General features: G+C 36.6%; 1 protein-coding gene across 1 annotated transcript in view; it reads right to left on the bottom strand.

Moving 5' to 3' along the window:
* LOC145676358 (glyoxylate reductase/hydroxypyruvate reductase-like) overlaps nucleotides 1-1,652 on the bottom strand; it is a 28,568-nt gene extending 26,916 nt beyond the window's left edge. Inside the window, exon 1 of the mRNA XM_081747214.1 lies at nucleotides 1,481-1,652. Within this exon, the coding sequence (XP_081603340.1) occupies nucleotides 1,481-1,551 (71 nt within the window). The 5' untranslated portion in view covers nucleotides 1,552-1,652. The remainder of the gene's footprint in view (nucleotides 1-1,480) is intronic.
* Nucleotides 1,653-21,353: the final 19,701 nt, after the last annotated feature.

The raw sequence follows: 21,353 nt of genomic DNA on the forward strand, positions 1-21,353 counted from the left end.
CCCGGCGGGAGTTCATATGGTTCGGATTCCACGTTAATCATTAGGTACACACCTCATATAGCATCACTGCTGAACGGGATGTTAAACTCAAAATCAACTCAACTTAATTCGTTCTACTATGATGCATTGCTTAACCTGGGATCCGAACTATAAGTCCGAATCTGGAATCAACTAGACTTGCCTATAATTTTATGAATAGGTTACGTTAGATTAGGTTGGGTTAGTTTTAGTTTGGTTACGTTCACTTATATTATACCATAGACCGAATATATTTATTCCATGCTTATACGACATTTCTCGAGCAGACGGTTCTACAAAATTTTGACAGATTTCTTACATTTTCAGGTTAGATCAGAGCTTTGTTAGGTTATATAATTTCTTTCAGCAGAGCATGCACTAAATAAGGAGCTACATTACTACCGGTACTTGCAAAATGTCTTCAGGAAGGCTTAGTATAAATTCAGTGTAGACGTATAGCGTAAAAATACAGCGCATAAAACACGAACCAACTTCTGCAGGTGTCCACTAAAAAGAACGAACGCTTTCTAACCGAGGCAGAGCAGGAGCTCAGTAAGGGGGCCCGTGCGGTATCGGGAAGATGCCTCCATAGGAAGCAGGCACGTCAGCGACGGGGGTATACGTATAAACGAGGATAGCGGACACACACAATAGTTTCACTCAAAATTCATTTCAATATGCTTACTTTATTAACAGTCTCATATCTTCGGGATAAATGTTTTACATCGTATTTCACCTATAAATTTTCTATTTGAGATAACCGTCTGCTCGAGTGAATCCGCTTATTCACAGGTTTGGCATAGCAGGGCTTAACGGAACTCAGTAAATGTGCACACAATTAACTTAACGTCGAGTCCACATCAGAAAGAGATGTCATTTTAGATTTTGCTTGGGAAGAGGGGGAAGTTTCTCTATCTTGATTAGTATTACTTCATTCCCCAATTACCTCCTGCCCTTCCCAAATAGATGCCCCGGGTTAAGTTTAGAGTTTAAGTTAAGGCCTCTCAGTTTTTAATAAAAATTAGGAACATTTACAGGAGAAATGAGATAAGAAATTATGATTTGGAGTTCTTATGTGATGTTCAGGTGGGTAAGTTTGACAGAAAAGTTATGTTTAATACAAGAAGACGCCCAAGGTTTCATGATTCAGCAGCATGCCCATTTTATGTCGAGAACAGAACACAACGAACCCCTGCGGGGCTTCTAACCCGTTCCTCCTACTACTACTAATTAAAGTATGGATTTGTATAGTAAGAACGCACGTTTTAATGTTTTTACTGCTTTTATGTAGGTTTGAAACTGGAGGGGCAACTCTAAAGTTAAGCCGATGCTCCTGATCAGAGAATGTCCGAAAAGAAAGAAAAAATAAATAAATAAATATTATAATGTTACATGAGATCCAAATAGCTGACAACCTAAACAAGTCTGCACAAAACCTGGATGTTTATCACACAATACTTACTTCTCTTTCAATACATCAAGCCCTTCTTGAGGAACTTCACAATGAGACACCAAAACTCGTGGTTTGCCCATTTTACAAACTGTAGCCGCACTACGAACCACAAATGTAATTTCACGTTATACAATCTTCACTGCTATTCTGACAACCTAATGCTTCTCTTTATAAATGCGATAACTTTCAGATAAAAAAAAGAAAAAAAAAGTGAAACGAAAGAACAATTATGTAACAGATTAAGTTCTTATCAATGTGAAACCCCCGATGAAAATATTACCAAACACATGTTGCTCCATCTGTTAGCTAATGTTAAAGAAAACATGAATGAAGTTATTATTTCAAACGAACATTTGAAGTTCAAATATCTGTTAAGCGTAAACGTTAGTTTTCCTTATTGATTGAAGATTATGGTGAGATTTTTCTGCGAAAGGACTTTTTTTTCCCTTAAGTATTGTATTCTGTTAACGTACCTTGAACCATGAAGCGTTTATTTACTTTGAAATATCTAGTTTTAAAGACGAAAAATAAATAGGTATTGCAAATTCTAATGCTGATTTAAAGTGATGTGAGCGATGCAATATACAAAATGTTTCAACAGCAAAAGCGCATAGGTCTACTTCCTCCTGCAAACTCTTCCAGTGGCGGCTCCTGAGTTGTTCTGATTTAATGTCCCATGTTTATGCACTTTGGCTAAGGGAAACAATGATTATAAGATGACATGGCAAAAATGGGAGGAAACAGGGGAACCCCGAGTAGAACGAACACAATGTGGTGGAAGCTAGAATGGAACCAGGAACTTCACGTGCCAGAGATGAGTGCGCTACAGCCACTGGTGAGATAAGTAATTGTAAAAAGCTAATTAGCTGGATTCATTGCGAACAGGACAACAATTTCATGATGGATTGAAATTCAAACATCTATTCGATTTCGGTCCTTTCTAAGGCAAATGGACGATTCATTCGACGTGCTTCGACTTCTTAGTTTTTCCCAGTGATAAATTATAGTATCTTAGGTCTAAATTTGGTGTAATTTACATGCGCCTAGTATCTGGCATTTTGGCTTTTACATCTCGGCCAAATCCAGAACAGGAACAGGAAAAAGAATGAAAATTTTAATGGTTCAGCTATTTTCGACTATGATCCTGATAGTAGTGGTTGTATTAGTAATGATCAAAAGTAAATTCCAGAAATAAAACGTGATCCCTTAAGGAACTGTTAACTTACTTAAGATTACTAAAACTAAGTTTATTATCAATTGAAACTTGACTTCGTGGCTATATCCTGTTTCTTCTTAATTTTAGAATTGAGGATAGTAGATTAATATATCGTTAAAAGAAATTCTTCAGCGCATTGTCAGAAGGGGCATACTGTGGTAAAAAATGACAGTCGAAAAAAAAGTGATATATTTTAAATATTATTCATACAGGTGGAAAAACTAGAGATTAATTTATTTCTCTATGCTCATTGAATTAGAAGAGACCAGAAGTCTCCACCTAACAGTAAAAATTCTAAAAATTGTCCTATGCTACGTGACTTCTGTAGGTGAGTAGGTCACAACAGAAATAGGTTAAGAGGAATTTAACCACAGTTACACGATTCATATAAAAGACTGCCGTAAATTTGCTTCGGGGTTCAGTTGGTACAGTGGAGAAGCAAGGTAGTTGTTTTAAAGAAGTCTTCATCGTACAGAACATTGAGATGGATCTCTCCTGCCCATCAAAGGTTGGAACTTCTGGTCTCTTCTGCCGAATTATACTGTAAGTGACGATCCTTCTACTTATCCCATAATTTGGAGAAATGTTGAATTGTAATGTTCAATAGGAAATGTTAAGAACTCTTACCATGTAATAGGAAATGTCTCCCATCTAATTCATAAATATTCAATTAACTAGCTTTCACTTTTTTATTAGTTATTAATTTTGTAACTACATTTAATTTGTCATTATATTTCAATAAATCATTTAAATGTACTAGCAACCCTTTTAACATCATTTAAATTTGTTTCCATTATAATTAAAGGTGTATCTTATTTAGCTGTGACAGGCATTTTGGTTAGCCAATGCTCTTAACAAGATATTTCAATTACATAGACAGAAAAGTACACCACATGGCTCTCTAGGCGATATATGACATGCTAAGAATCTCTTACATTTCCTTTGATCAATTGCAAATGCATTTTTCCATTTTTTGTACAATATTCTCATGCCAGTTTAATTGTGTTATGTTATTTATGGTTTGTGTACCAATAGACTTAGTTTTCACATTATTGTGCGAGTTTTGTTATGTCTAGACCTCGCCGCACTAGAGCGAATACGAGGAACATGTCTCAAGAAAATTCCGCTTCATCAAGTGGGTCAATCCCCCCTCCCTCTTCCCTTGCTATATTCTCGGGTCAACAAACTGAACGCGCCGATCGCTTTCTGGCGAATTTTGAAAGAATTGCAGCAATCTCTAATTGGGACGATAGTAAACGTCGCACTATTTTTCCGTTATGTTTAAGTGACGTGCCAAAGTTCTGGTATCATTCAAAGCCGTCTCATGCAACATTAACTTGGAATAATTTAAAATCCGCTTTTTCGAAACAATTTGGACCAAATACCGCACCATTATCTGACATTGAGAATTACAGAAGCTGTTATCAACAGAACGGCGAATCTCTTTTACATTACATATACAGGAAAAAATATCTCAGTCAGCAGCTTGATCCCCAACCTGTATTTTCAGATTTTTTACAGGACACAATTACCAATATGTTACCTACTTATATCCTTGACCAGGGACGTACGGAAGGGGGGGGACACGGGGGTCCGGACCCCCCCCGAAATTTCGACTTTTTAAAAATTTAGCCTAATTTTAGGGGCAATTTTAGCAATTTTAATATAAAATAGCTTCATATTTAGTTTGAACCCCCCCCGAAATAAATTCCTGGGTACGCTACTGTCCTTGACTTTTCCCAACAAACCATTAATAATTTCGATCAATTGGTTACCGCAGCTGAAATTCTCCAAAGGGCAGATTGCTTAGCTCAAAGACGTCTCTCTTCATTAACTAACCCTCCACAGTCTTCCATCACCACACCTAATACGTCACAAGACGATGCGTTGAATAACATAATCTCTAAATTAGAAAATCTACAGGTTCAGATGAACACATATTGTAACAGTCACAGCACCCCGCACACAGTGGCGTTTGCAGACGCCCACCCTCACTTTTCTTCGGTTCCTCCACAAAAAGGCAGAGATCTGTCGTATAATAGCAAATCAGAACATTTTTATGATCACAAATGTTCTAAAGGAAATTTTTCACGGTCTCCTAGTCGGGATAGACAGTTTAGTAAAGAACGCAGGGAAAGAAAAAATTCTTTCTCCGAATGTCGGGAATGTACTCATTCCCATAGCAGTACACAAAATGGTTGTTATGACCATTCACGGTCCCGCTCTAAATCGAAGGATTGTTCGTGCCATCAGTCTAATAACACAGACACTTCCAATCCTAAGAATGGTACCCAGAAACAAAATTCCCATAACGGGAAACAACAATTCAGGAATTCTCGTTCAAAAGGTTCTAGGAAGCACAATAACCGAAGTCAATATTCTTCAATGTTTTCTAACGTACCTCCGATGATGTATCCAGCATTTTTTCCCTACCAATTTCCAAATTTCTCTCCCTCAGCACTCAATCCGTATGCTAGTCCGTTTGTAGCTAATCAATCCACCCCATCACCCTTTGCTACTTTCCCCCCAGACAATCAAAAAAACTAATAAATCAAACGGAGGTTTCCCAGCCAGAACCTCCGCACGGGGTAGAATGGCCAATATCTAGCAGTAGTAGGCTGCCTAGTAACACTGTTAACACTGTGCCTGATTCAAACCAGCGTCTACAACAATGTGACGCGGTGCCCGCCTCACATAACGTTTGTATAGATAATGTTGGCAGCGCACCTAGTTCGAACCTTAAACCCCAATACAATAAGTATATAACCACTAACAGAAATTCGTCCTTTAACGCAGTGACTTCGTCAACTGTGACTCCCCAAACCAAGAGTAGCAACGGCGTTAATGATTTAGATAACGTAAAAACGAACGATATTCACCAGGACTCGATCCCACGACCATCCCAGCCAAATTGCAGTCAGGTGCGTACCCCCTTGATTAAGAAGCGTCAGTTAACGTTTATTAAAGGCATAATAGGTGAGAAACAACATCATTTTCTCTTGGATACGGGAGCAAAATGTAATATTATACCTTTATCAGCTTTGCCACCAAACTCCCGTTGTTTTAATTTATCCACAACTCTACATGGAATTTCTAATACGCCAGTTCGGTTACTCAAAGCTATTACACTTCCTATCTTTATAGGACATAAACAATTCAGCGTACTTTTTCGTGTTTCTCCATCAGCACAAATGCCTATAATAATAGGGAACCCGTTCTTAAACCAACATTCTGCAAAGTTAGATTATACTAAAAATGAGCTAATCTTGAAACGTTTTGGGAAAAAACCACCTTCGCAACACTATGACAATATTCAGGTTACGGTTTCTAAATTCGTTTCCGCTAACATTCCAGCCACCCGCAACTATTTTTTTGAAGTTGCCAGGCCAGTAACGGTTCCTCCTCACAGCGTTTCTATTCTTGAACTAAGTCTACCTATGAAAGGTGACGTCAGAGAGTTTTACCTCAATTCTCCCATTCACAAAAATATGAAATCATGTTACACTGTTCACACAGTAGTCAACGCTGCTTTCCCCGCTATCCCCCTTGTCAACCCCACTGACCACGCTCAGCATTTTAGGAAGGGTACTGTTATTGTCTCTGGCATTCCTTTCAATAGCGAATATCAAACGCAACAGGTTAATATTGTCACTAAATTGTATGATCTTACTCCAGATCAAATAGAGTCACAGAAAAAAGAAAGGCACGAAAAAATCAAACACCTTGTAGACCCCACCAAATTTAAAATAAATACTAAACTTAGTGACGATCAACAAAAACAAATACTAGATATCTTACTCAGTCATGTATGTGCTTTCAAATGGAGTAAAGAAGACTTTACAAAAATCACGAATTATTCTGCTTCACTGGATTTAGTAAACCGTACCCCATTTCAGGTTGTACCTTTTACGGTGCCTCACCGCCTTAGACCGAAAGTCAAACAGAAGGTCTTGGAGCTTCTCGACCAAGGAATATTAGAACCTGCCAATAGCCCTTACAGAAATAACGCGATTGCTGTGTTAAAACCGAATTCTAAGGATGATATACGGCTAGTCCTGGATTTGAGAAAATTGTCACAACACTGTGTATCTATAGCAGAACCGATCACTCCTATGAATGATGTTTTAGACCATCTTTCGAACTCAAGGTTCATGTGTTCAATTGATATGTCTTCATCTTTTTTCCAAATCGAGTTAGACGAAAAAGACAGAGATGCAACAGCATTTTCACTTCGTGATATTGATTTGCAACATGCTCAGTTTCGTTTAAAACGCTATCCCCAGGGCCATGTAAATGCGTCCATAAGTTTGCAACGAATTTTAAAAGAAATTTTCAAAGACATCCCGCGAAATCGTCTTTTAATCTACGTAGATGATTTTCTTCTTCACTCTGATTCCTTTGAAGAGCTTCTTGATACCTTAAAGCAAGTATTGGAAAAAGCTGAAGCTCACTCTGTTCTTTTTAATTTGGAAAAATCAGAATTCGGTGTTACCTCTACCAAATTTTTGGGACATGTGGTCTCGAATGGTCAGATCAGACCGGATCCTGCTAAACTAGAGGCCATATTGGAAATCCCTAGGCCTACTACAGTTAAACAATTAAAATCATGGCTTGCTACAATTAATTTTTATCGCTCTTACTTGGTAAACATTTCAAACATCTTAGCACCATTATATGACGCTCTTAAAGGTTCCCCCCGAACTCTTAAGTGGGACAAGCATATGCAAGATGCATTCGAAACTGCACGCGAACTATTAACAATAGAACCAGTTTTAACTATATTTTCTACAGAAAACACACAACATTTACTCATGTGTGACATTTCAAGTATTGGAATCGGAAGCGTTCTGCTGCAAAAACGAGAAAATGAAAGTGATTGGCATGCCGTTCATTACATTAGCGCGCGTCACCCTACCCGCGTCAAACCTCTTCCTATTTACAGTCAAGAGTTATTTGCTATATATTATTCGCTAGTGAAATTAAGAAAATACTTGTTAGGTGCTAAATTCACTATAGTAACCGATAATAAATCGTTATCGGCACTCCAGAATACAAAGAACCTCTCAGCAAAGCACATACGTTGGCTCGAGTATATTAATTCTTTCAACTTCTCTATAGCACATGTAAAAAGTTCTCAAAATAGTATCAGTGACCTGCTATCTCGTAACCCACTACCTTTTAAAGATGAAGATCTTGAAATCATTGAACCTGACGTCCACCCCTTAAGTCTGTTAGCATTGGACAGCAAAACGGACATTGCTAGTTTGCAAAGACAAGATTCTTATTTTTCAAAGGTCATAAACACTTTGCATGCACAAGATCAAAGCCACCCACAGTTCAATCTTTGGCGCAAGCAATTCACTTTTATGGATGGCATTTTATACAGAAAAATGCATTCAACCACGTCCCCTAGATTGTTAGTATGTGTACCACAAGTGTTAAGAAACACTGTTTTTCAAGAGGTACATGCTAATCAATTAACACATCCAGGGTACCTAAAGACATACTATATATTAAGATCTAAATATTTCATACGTAACATGAAAAATTGGTTGTATGAAAAGATACGAAGCTGCCCAGATTGCGCCAAAAACAAAAGAAACTACCAACAGAATAATCTTCACGTCCAAACGCACCAACCCACAAGCCTTTTTCACACCTTTGTACTTGATTCGTGTGGAAAATTTCCAAAAACAACTTCCGGAGACTATCAATACATATATGTTGCTGTTGATATGGCATCATCCTTTTGCATAACCCACCCGGTGAAAGATATGACGTCAGACACGTCCATATCTTTCCTAATGGAACAAATAATAATACCATATGGGGTACCTTCGGTAATTTTACTTGACAAATCAAGTAATCACACAAGTGCGAAGACGAGAGAATTTCTGCAGTCCATGAACATTTCAGTGAAATATTCCTTACCTTTAGGCCACTTTTCGCAAGGTGCAGTGGAACAGAAAATACAACAAGTTCAGAATGCGCTAAAATTCCTTTCAAGAAACAACAAGGAAGATTGGCACCTATTTTTACCCCAAGCCACTGCCTCCGCGAATCAAACTCCCAATACTAAATTCTGTTCTAGTCCGTTTGAGCTCGTGTATGGCGTCCAACCTCGACTGATTATTGATAATTTATTAAGAGTTCCCATTCAACATACAGATAATCATGATCGCTTGTTACATCTAGACGAGCTACGATCATTAGTCAACTACCAGAGACATAAAGCTTTCACCGATCTAAAGGCTAAAATCGAATCAAAGAAAGTTCCAACCACGTATCAACCTAACCAAATGGTATTAGTAAAAAATATATATCGCAAACCAAATGAACCAGCTGCTTTCAGACAGGATTATTTAGGTCCATTCCGTCTAATTTCGAAGATTGACAACAACTCCTACAATGTAGAAATGGATGGAAAGATACAACCAATCTCTAAGACTAGATTAAAGCACTATTTTCCTGACATAGCTCCTGACGTACAATTTGAAACGAAATATAGGAACTTCTGGAAGCACAACACTCGTTAATACACCAAAAACTTTAACTCATAGAACTAACGACCTTGTCTCACGTTCCATGATTAAAAAAAAAAAAAACTTCCGACATATCACAATCAATCATCCACTGCATTTAAAAGGTTCACGACTTCCATTGCACAGGATACATATCTCACACGCACACTAATAACGGGGAAACATCTTTTATTTTTAACCAATCCATCTCTTAAATGTTTACAGTAAACGCTCCTGCATTACTGATAATAAGTATCTCACTGCGCTTAGACCCCGAAAAAACTTTCATTTTTGCCAACCAATCACGAGCGAGTATTTTTCTTTTCATTTTTAATGAGCGTGTTGTCAAAACATCTGGTCTGGGAATTCCTTCCTCCCCTAAGCCCAAACACCTGGATTCCTTAGTTGTTTGTTGAATACACTGAAAAACGGAAAAACTGAAAGTTATTTCGTTCAAGATAGATTTCAATACTAAATCTTTGCCACTTGAATCTATTGATGCAGTTCAAATACCATTGTTTCCATCAAGTAGGGCAACTAACTTTATTCTTAACAACTGTAGAATGTAACTATTTTTCGTATACTTTACAGTGGATTATTTATCGTACTTACAGACGTGTTATACGCGAACCCCCTGTTCCCTTAACACCTATACAAAATTCCGAAATCTTAACAATTTCACATATAACAAGCCTTCCGCGCCAACCCACACCCCTTTGTTCACCTAAGTATTTACCTGTAGCCCACCCACTCTTCAAGCCATCTTCTACCTCCGCATATTGATAATTGTGATCTCTTAAGTCAGCTGTGTCCCTACTACAGTTACAATATTTTATACTTTGTATATAATAAAATATGCCTTAGTTTTAAGTTTAATATATATATATATTCATTTATGGGAAATTATTAAGGGAAAACTTATTTTATTACTATCGACATAGTTTCATTCTCTCCTCATTCTCTCAGTAAAAGGGAATCTCTCTTGAGACATCATTATCATTATTTTACCCGTATTTAATTGACTATTGTCTCAGTAATATGATTATGTGGGAGCTTTTTCTATTGGTAATACGGATCATCATCCTATGAATTAACTATAACTGGCATGAAAAAAAAAACTTTTCTCCCTCTCTTTACCGTTTATGACACACCTCCTTCATCCTATATTAACTACCAAAACACCCACAATACGTCACAAATCACAAGCAGAAGGACTTCTACCAGTGACCTCCAGAAGCTGATCCTAGGACGACCTTATGAGAATCCTGCTGATCCAGAGCTGTTCCATGGAGACCTGCCTGCAATCATCGGAGTTACTACCCGAAGCTGCATATCAATACTATATTGAATCCCAGTTTGGTTCTCCAACTGTCCTCAATATCTCCAGGAAACTGCATTAAAGCCTTTTGAACTGGAAATATCTTAGACTTATAACTGTGCTCCCCAAAGTACTTCACGACGTGATACAGTGCCAGCTAACAGACTATGGGTTCTACAATGCTTTGCAGTGCATCTCACAGCTTCTAAGTCCATGGTTTTCATCCAGTGAAAATGTAGGACAAAGATCTTCGTAGCTCGGTTACGAAGCCATGCAAATGTGTTCTATTAATAACACTTCAATCTTAAGATTAAAAACACTGACCCATCTTATAAACACTCGTTGAGACTATGTTCTTACAATACGATCAATATATCAGTGTGACTAATAAGTATAAGTAAGTGACAAAAGTACACGACGGCATAACATGGAGTGGACTTCGATAACTGACCACTAGAACTGTCGCCTCTTTTGTGCTTTAAGCTTATCTACCAAGTGAACACTCGCTGGGATACACAATCACGAATTGAATTTGCTGTGTGTGTGTATGTTTTTTTTAAAGAAGAAGGCTCATTTATAATAAAAAAATACGTCGAACTTTACACCCTATCCAAAGTGAAGTCAAAGAGACTGGTTAGTAAACAGTGTTTTTTTTTTCTCACAGAAAAATGTGCATTAAACGAACAGTGCATCAACTTGTGTTGAATGTTCTTATCTGTGTGTATAATAAGTGACTCCTTTAGGAATCAGTGAAAGTAATTCTATTTTTGCTTAAAAAAAATAAGAAAGAAAAAAAACAGCACACAATCGAAAAAAAATAGTGATCACAACATACATTAAAAAGTAATGTGTGATGAATTTACTCTAGGAGGGGTAATGTGGTAAAAAATCACAGTCGAAAAAAAAGTGATATATTTTAAATATTATTCATACAGGTGGAAAAACTAGAGATTAATTTATTTCTCTATGCTCATTGAATTAGAAGAGACCAGAAGTCTCCACCTAACAGTAAAAATTCTAAAAATTGTCCTATGCTACGTGACTTCTGTAGGTGAGTAGGTCACAACAGAAATAGGTTAAGAGGAATTTAACCACAGTTACACGATTCATATAAAAGACTGCCGTAAATTTGCTTCGGGGTTCAGTTGGTACAGTGGAGAAGCAAGGTAGTTGTTTTAAAGAAGTCTTCATCGTACAGAACATTGAGATGGATCTCTCCTGCCCATCAAAGGTTGGAACTTCTGGTCTCTTCTGCCGAATTATACTGTAAGTGACGATCCTTCTACTTATCCCATAATTTGGAGAAATGTTGAATTGTAATGTTCAATAGGAAATGTTAAGAACTCTTACCATGTAATAGGAAATGTCTCCCATCTAATTCATAAATATTCAATTAACTAGCTTTCACTTTTTTATTAGTTATTAATTTTGTAACTACATTTAATTTGTCATTATATTTCAATAAATCATTTAAATGTACTAGCAACCCTTTTAACATCATTTAAATTTGTTTCCATTATAATTAAAGGTGTATCTTATTTAGCTGTGACAGGCATTTTGGTTAGCCAATGCTCTTAACAAGATATTTCAATTACATAGACAGAAAAGTACACCACAATACCTTTTTTATTTGTCGCTTACAATGTTTATAAAACGTAAATTCGTACTTCTTTTGTACATGAATACACACAGAATGCTTCACTAAAATAATGTTAAAAACAGGAAAGGATTTAGTGCAGAAAGATAATTTGGGAATCTGGTATAGGTTAAGAAAATCTAATATAATTTAGATCCGTTTCTGATATAAGAGCGGGTCTCGAGTGGCAACTCTGTTCTTACGTTTACTAAACAAAAGAAGCTCAGCTAATAGAACCAAAGATGTTATAAAATAGAGTATCTGCCTATACAACAAACTCATGAATCCATACATCACAGTTTCGCCACACTCACTCCGCCTACTAAGATCACAATGTTTTGAGCCAACATTCATGGCGGAAACGAGAGTAGCCAATCAGACGTGCCAATACTCCGTTGTTTTTTGGCTTCATTGAGTTAATAGGATGAAGATATCCTACATGGGCAGATCTATTTTATAACATCCTTGAATTGAACAGATGATTTGCTTATTACTTCATTTGTATCACTGTTGAGAAATGAATTTGTCAGCGGCAACCTTTGAGTGTATATCGTATTTGCATAGAGAAAGAAGATCAAATTAAGTTTAAGTGTAGTCTCCTCTATGGTTAAATACACTCTCTCTGTTACACTTCATTTATTTATTTCATTTTCCACCGTAAGAACCAAGGTTATAAATAGAGGATCTGCCCATATGTATCTTCATCCTATTAAATCAATGAAGCCAAAAAGTAACCGAGCATCAGCACGTCTGATTGGCTACTCTTGTTTCTGCCATCGTCTGATTGGCTACTTTCGTTTCCGCCATGATTGTTGGCTCAAAACATTGCGATCTTATTGGACGGAGTGGGCAGAGTACGGGTGGCAAAACTGTGACGTATGGCTTCAAGATTTTGTTGCAAGGGCAGATCCTCTATTTTATAAGATCCTTGATAAGAACTGTGCGTTCATGACTTCGTCAAGAGATTCATTATTACAATTAATAATACAAATATACATTCAAAATATGTAAGTAACAATAAAACTAAACTAAAAGTGTATTTTTTCAAATGTAAAAAATAGGTATAAATTCTACATTGCTTTACATATTTCAACATTCAAGTAAATCTTAGTATATAATAGAGAGAGATTAAGCTGACGGTATTCATCTAAACTGTAGAAAAGATGTTTATGTAACAACAACTTGAGGTGTCTTTTAAACTGCAAGTTTGGCATTTGTTTGATACAATTTGGCAATTTATTATTATGAATATGATTGGTTGTTCTAGTGTTGTATTGGTGTAGGTACGAATTGAGTTGGAAATTTCTTTTATTCATATGTATGAATGATCTTGTTTCGAGAATGTATATACACGGCAATGGCAATATTTTAAGTTTCTGAAAGTGGTCTACTTGGTGTATGAAACGGAACTGATAGCATCAGCGTTCGAAGTGGGAAAAAAAAGCAGAGGCGGTATGTTTTATTTCGATTTTGACTCAACATACCGGCTATCTAAATGTTGAAATACAGTGAAGGTATATTGCCTAAAAGATTGCATTTCTATTTACATAATAACTGAAAACGATTAGAGAGCTTCTCTGTAGTTACGGGGGGGGGGGGACATAAAGAAACTTTCATTACCCGGCAATAACTCTGATTTTTTTTAAAAAAAATCCCCTTATGTTGTATTATAGAGAATTATACAAGAAAATGATCAAAATCCTAGTTTTTAAATATTAATTTCCTGCGAGAAAAGTACCGGACCCTCCCCATACACTGACGGTATTCCAAACCCCCGGATAATCATCCCCCCTTCCGCAGACAACTCCTAACTCTGTACATCCTCAAAACACAACATTTGTATCCCCCATGCTCAACGACAAAGAAACAACTCAATATAATACATCAAAATATAAACTAGATGAACTTCTTTAAAGGCACTTAATTTTAAATACAAAAAAAGGAAAAGATAAAAATGTCGGTGTTGTCAAGTTAGAAATTATTTCTAAATAAGAAATAAAATATTTTTGCGCGCAAAGTTATTCATCAATTGTGTATAAAATTGGATTTATTAAAGGTATTTAGCATCTAGTCTATGTCTTGATCACTAGAATAGCAGAGGCGGTATGCCTTCATGAGGGAAGGACCAGAGGCGGTATGGCATACCACCGCATACCGTCTCACTTCGACCACTGAATATCATTATTCGTAGCACTTTTTTCTGCATTGTAAATACTTTTTTCACATGGCAGGCATTACCCTCAAAAATGATTCTGTACGATAAAATTGACTGGATCAAGCCGAAATAAGTTGTTTTCAATGTTTATGTAATTAGAATCTTACTAAGTTTATGTATAAGGAAGACTCTCGCGCTTAGTTTTCTCAAAAAAAAAAAAAATTCATATTCTCATCCCAGGTTAACTTAGAGTTTATTTTTAATCCTAAAAATTTACAAGTGTCAGATACCTGCCTGACCTCCCCGTCTATGTGTATTTGATGTATATTTAGGAAGTTTAATTTTCCCTCACTAAAATTCATTATTGTTGTTTTCGCTGTATTTAAGTTATGTTGGTTTGGTTTTACCCATTCTGTGAGTTTATCTGTCGTGTTCCTAAATATATACTCCTCGGAGCAAGGCTTGTCTGGGATTTCAACTAAAATGTTTGTATTATCAGCAAAGAGAACGTTTTTGTTAGGAACTATATAAGGAAAAATATAGGACCTAATATTGATCCTTGTGGAACCCCGTGCCTAATGTGCTTTACCTCTGACTTGCTTGGTAAAATTTCTACATATTGCAGTTAGTTAAATAGAATTGGAACGATAAATTAGCATGACCTCTAATACCATAACTATGTAATTTATTCAATAGAATTTTATGATAAACAAGGTCAAAGGCTTTTGAGAGATCCAGAAAAATTCCATATATTTTATTTCTGCTCTCTCTTGCTTTATATATATCACTAAGAAAAGCAAATACAGCATTGTTAATGGATCTGCACTGCCTGAAACCAAATTGGTTATTTGTAAAAATATTATTCTTTTCCAGAAAGAGTACCAATCTGTTATACATTACTTTTTCCTAAATTTTGGAGAAAACAGATAGAATAGAAATAGGACGATAATTTCCTGGGTCAGTAGCTGTCCCTTTTTTGTGTATAGGTCTTATTTTTACAAGTTTAAGAGCTTCTGGAAATGTTCTCGTTTCAAGAGAGGAATTTCATATAGTTATCACGTATGCACATCACATACATTTCCTACATTTACACTATTACTCTTAAACTGTTTTTCATTATATAGTTACCTTTCTTCCCCAACTTTTAACGTTGTCGTCTTTTATAAATGAACTTCTTTCTTAATTTTGACGTTTCCTTTTCTCGGATTGTGACATTTACTTTTCACGGTGTCTAATCTTATTATATTTATTACTCTGTGTATTACGTTGTACTTTTCTTGCTACCTACTTCCTACTTTGTACGGTTTTCCTTAGGCCTTGTTTTCAGTAAAGTACAAGAATGGACACGGTGCACGTACTAGAATGGATGCGTGCTTTTCCTTTTCACAGAAGCGGATTTCTTTTGCGCCAGACTACTTAGAACTGAGCGATACGCATACATGAAAAATATATTTCATGTTTTTCTCTAGATAAACAATACAGAGGCTTATTCCGTACTAGTCTTCGCAAACATTGCAGAGCGTAACACAGCACCAAACATGTACAAATCAATTATATCTGCTATACCGACTACCCCAAATTAAAATGCAAATGTTGCTTTCTGTTGATGCAAATGGGTACAAAATGAATCAAAAGAACGCTCTCAGTCATTCTGTGCATTTCATTAGTTCCATGACAGTAACGCTCTTACTCATTAACAAAACTGAACTCAGTCTAGTCTTTAGCAGTGGCGGATCTGGTCCGGGGCCGGGGAACTTAGGACCCCCAGTTTTTTAGTGATAAAAATAATTTAACTATTATTTATACATTTTTGGAATTTTATAGTAATCTCATGATATACCTACCATAGTGTAGATTCTGGCTGCTACCCCAGTTTTCACCTTCTAGACCCGCCTCTGACTGTTACACTATTATAATGTGTCAAAGTGAGCATGTTATGGGTCGATTACTTAAGTTTAGTGAGTGTGATAATTTTATCACAGCATATAAACGTAAACTCGTGATACATAATAGCGTGATTGTCATTGGTTTCTACATACTTTCTTCTAACAGCAACTACTAACATTTAACTGCTTGTATTGATCAACGGATTACTTGTAGAGCATCAAAACGAAGGAAAGAGAACCACAAGTTGCATCTGATTTGAACATTTTTCTATTCTGACGCGGATGTGCCGCGCTGCCTGCGATGCGCAATTTCATTAATTACTTAGCAAAATTTCTCGCAATTTCAGAGGTAAAAGAACACATGGAAACGCTACTTGTGTAATTTATAGGTCTTATAGAAGAAGTTGGCAACGCTTTTAGTCTACGTCGCGTTTTTGGTTCATCACAAAAAGTAGACAAAGAAGAGCAGAAGTGAGATGTATGATGTAAGCCAGGAGAAGCGGGCACAGTCGAAATTTTCGAAGGATACTTTTACTAAAGCTTCGTTCCTAATACGTACAAACTGCTATGATTAAAGTACGTGCTTAATGCAGTTTACGATATTGGAATAATAAGATCATATGTAGACAGTGATAATTTCAGAGGTGACCCGTGGGAAATTTTCCCTCCGAAGCCATGTATCCATTCATATTCAATGTGAGTTACTAGTGTATTAACAATACTACTTTTCACTCCTCATATATGAGAAGCTTCCCAGCGTAAATTTTCTAAACTCACTACTGTATACTAGGCTATAGGTATGTTTATATAACATTTTTCGTACAAATATTCTTGAGTAGCCCCACGGAGCGTAGTCGCTACGCTCTCGTCTTTGGTGTTAGTAGGCCCAGGTTCAATCCCAGATGGGGACACGGTGTAAAAGTCTTTCCAGATCAGCCATCCTGAGCGAGGTTTTCCTCATTCGCATTATGCAAATACCGGGATGGTATCTAACATACAGATCCCAGATCCTTCCTCGAGTAGTGTGATTGCCGAGGGTGGGGCAGGCTCAAATTGCCATAGATGATGGAATCCCAGAAATATAATTCCTTATTTCAAGTATTCTTGGAATGAATGAATGACTTAAAATAAATTTTACATTGATTTATTTCTAAAATGCTATCGTGAATGCAAGTCTGCGAAGATACAGAGAAGTAAGTAAACGTTGTACAGATCTGTATAGACTAATTCAAATAAATGGTTATGAAATATCAATAAGTAGCGTAAAGAAAACCGAGACATTGAAAAATAAAAATTCAAATTGTGCATTTCATGTGCATATATAAAGAAATATATAAACATGGATATGAGAGACACATTTGCCTTATTTGGATCTAGAATCTAATAAGGAGATAGCAGATTTTGGTAAATGAATTTCGGGGTCATCTTTCGCGAGGTAGTAGTGCACATTTAAAGTGTTACTATTACGAACTGGGAGAGCGCAATAGCCAAAAATAGCGGGAAAAAATCGAAGTGTCCGACTCGCCCCATATATGATACAACGAATAAAGTTATCAAGTGACGGCGTGGCAGAGTGAGAAGCATCTACGACTCACGTACAAAGGGTCCCGACTTCTATTTCCACTCGAGTCAATTCTTTTGTTTTTGCTTTAGCCAAGAAAGTATTCCTTTTTAAATACAAGTAAAATATTGATTCTCCATATGTTTACAATGCATAAAAAAATAGAAATGTTCAAATCAGTTGTAAAATCCTTTCAATGTTCCATGTCAACTAGCAATAAAATGTAACCTATTCCATGTTGTATATTGATATCACGAGTTGTATTATGGCTAGCACAGTCGTTGTGTAAAAAATGTTCTTGACGCTTCGTGTCTATATCTGTGGACAGTGTGCGAAATACAAGGAGAATGAAGAGAAATCCTCTTTGGGTATAGCATTTATATAGTATTATCAAAGGGGATTTCCCGAATTTTGCGCCCCCTTACTTCGGCGTCCGGAGCCCTCGCCCCGCTCACAACCACAGCATGGCCTAGAATTATAAAGACTGTATGAATTTTTTTATTTAAATTGTTATTAGCATCGTAGTTAATAAGTAATATATATGATATGTTACTCACATGTATTTCTTACTTTCTTTTTTCTACACATTCATGTTCAATAAACCTGAACGTGGGCCCATGTATAATCCACACTTAATAATCTGTTGCATTTATATTATTGTTTATCTTTACTCGAGTTGGATTTTAACCCTTGTTATATTACATCTGTACATTCAAAATTAGAACTATAAATATAGATATTTAGAGCCCTTTTACATTTGGCCACTGGTTGCGCCACCGGTTGCGCAACCAGTGGACGGAGGACGTGGCGAGGCGTTGAAGTATACAAAGCCTATTATACTAGGGCAGCTGGTGGCGCCATCAAGAAATCGGTGGACGGTTTGTGGACGAGCTTAGTAACTGCCCGGGCAACCATTGTTGGCGCGGGACACATTTGAGCCATTGTTTTTAACGTAGCGTACTACATTAGGCCACTGGCGGCGCCACCAGTAGCGGGTTCAAGAGTTGTTTGATCGTCGGCACTCGCTCTGTGACTCATCAGACCGCAATGTTTGTCACTCTGTGTAGTGTTGATAGATATCGTTTCTTTTGATTCGCGGGAGAATGGCAAGTAACAATGAAGGTGGTGACGAAAATGCAGTGAAGTTACTAACTCATTCTCAAGGACAAGGAATTGGATATTACAATGCCGAATAGTTAAAAAAAAAAAAACGATGACTTTGACATTTGAAAGTATTTTAGAAACTTAGTGTCGTCCGCATAAAGATAATCGAATAGTGTGTAAAATGGTCCTTTATCTTCCCTTGACATCAATATTCGATGTATATACACTTTCTTCGCCTCTTCTTTTTCATCCATCAAGAGAGCAAGAAGAATGCTTCCACTCACTGAAAATATTCGTGCTGGTTTGATTGCGCCGCTGGTGGACAACACGGCGAGAGTGTGGTGTCGCCAATAGTTGCGCCACTGGTCGCGCAACCAGTCGCCTAATGTGATAGAGTCCTTACTGATATTTCATCACGAATTGAGATGCCTTTGCGTGGCAAATATCTATTAAATACACATATTTTTTATGATCTAGTGGAGACTATTATTTAGTATTGCATAACATATTAGTATCTCATTTAATTCAAAATTTTCTGCATGTAAAAATGATAAAGTTCCTAGTTATTTATTCACGTTGATCACAGCATGACATGTAAACAAATTATTAAAAGAAGTAAAACCAAGCTAATTTATCTAGAATCGGGCAGATCGCCAGATTTTGCATCCTACGATCAATCATTAATTTTGTCTGCTAATAAAAGCCTTCATACTGGATAATGTTTTACTGTGAAAACTTTAATTCTGTTGATAACGGATCAAGCCAGAAAGTGAGATAAAAATAGAAAGCTGATAAGGGAATGATTTACGCTGAGTTGACCTTGAGAGATTTTTTTAGAGGGAAAAGAATCAACAATGCCATCTGGAATAGCGGTATGTTTCGCTTGGAAAATCGTAAAAATTCTATATTCAATTTCGTTTCATTATCTGTGGATAGATAAGAAATTAAATGCTTAGCCTGTCTCCCATATTATTTTTTAACTACAATCATGGCGAACCGCGCTTATTAAATTTGCAGTAAGACTGCTCCCAGGTTCAATTGTAAGTAAATATTCGACAATTTCACAATTTTTTTCCCTCGACATAAAATGAGTAAAGCTCGAGTTTTTGTCACTCAAAGTGAAATGCCTAAGCAAGCTCTAAAAATATTTGAGGAAGTGTAAGTAATAACAAAGAATTTTGAAATCTTGTATTTACAGTATCTATCAACACGCTGCAATCTTTATCTTACTGAAGTACTCTTTATATATTTATAAGTATCAGGAGGAAGTCAAACAGATTTTAATATTTCCTTTTATTCTCAGAAAGGTTAGGAAATACTTTGTTTTTCCTATTGCTGATATTTGGTGTTAAGTGTTTATTGAATTATCGAAATTATATTTAAAGAAAAAATACATACAATAGAACAACGTGTATGATTGCCAAATCAAATGTTAACAGTGAGTTGTGTGAACATTTTCCTTGTGTTATTTCAAGCGATTTACTTCAGTTACACCATATAGAAGCGGTGATAATTTCATGGAGTGTCTCAGGGGGAAAGTTTCCCTCCGAAACAACGAAAGTCCCGCAAGCGCCGTATCTTCGTTCAACTTACCCCTTGTGTCCCCTCTCCCTCAAGAGAAAATCTTAATCCTAGAATGGACGGACTGGACTTGTCAGACCCACCGACATAGGAAAAATTGATATCATTTCATAGTTTTCATCAGTGTCGCGTCTTGGAAAATCAGCGCCCGGGGCGAGAGTATGCGACGCCGCCCTTGTGCATATGAGTGAAGTCGACGGACCAGTCGCGAAACGCAACATGGTTGGCACGAAGCGTAAAAAAATTCAAAAATAAACCCAGCTTTTCCTCGATTTTGAGCACTTTTCTATTACTTTTTTCCGTCTATTTTATATATGTGCATACATGCATTTTCCTATCATGAGTAACATTATAGGATCACTTCCTAAAACAGGAAGACGATATAAGTACACACAAGAACATTTCAAATAATTTTTCCTCTGTTTTCTTCTTTTCTTTTTCCTCCCAAATTATACACCCTTACTTCGGAGCCTAAGGCCATCGCCCCGACCCACTGGCGACTGGCAATTGATATTTGATAAAGTGGGATGAAAATTTTAACTAATTTAACTCTAGCTTAATGAACTTAAACTGTATAGTAACTTACGTGGGAAAAGAAACTGAACTATTCGTAACGAAGCCAGAAAACAACGTGTCCTGCGGTGCTCTAACCCACCTTCATTCGCTCGGCAATACTATGTGAATCAAATATCCTAACCTAACCTAATTTAACGTATGGAACCATAAAACGGTCGAAACTGTGTAGAATATCGCAAAAAGTAGGCGAAAAAGCCGGCCCTCCATCGCTAAACACAGGCCGGATTAATTCACTCAATATTGAGGAACTTATGTGGCAAACAGTAGTTTCGGTTTTCATATTTTAAATTTTAAAAATTCTGTAATTAGTATAGCGCGTGGGAAATTT

Source organism: Thermobia domestica, unplaced genomic scaffold, assembly GCF_964235325.1.
Source record: "Thermobia domestica unplaced genomic scaffold, izTheDome1.hap1.1 HAP1_SCAFFOLD_117, whole genome shotgun sequence".
NCBI classification, from domain to species: Eukaryota; Metazoa; Arthropoda; class Insecta; order Zygentoma; family Lepismatidae; genus Thermobia; species Thermobia domestica.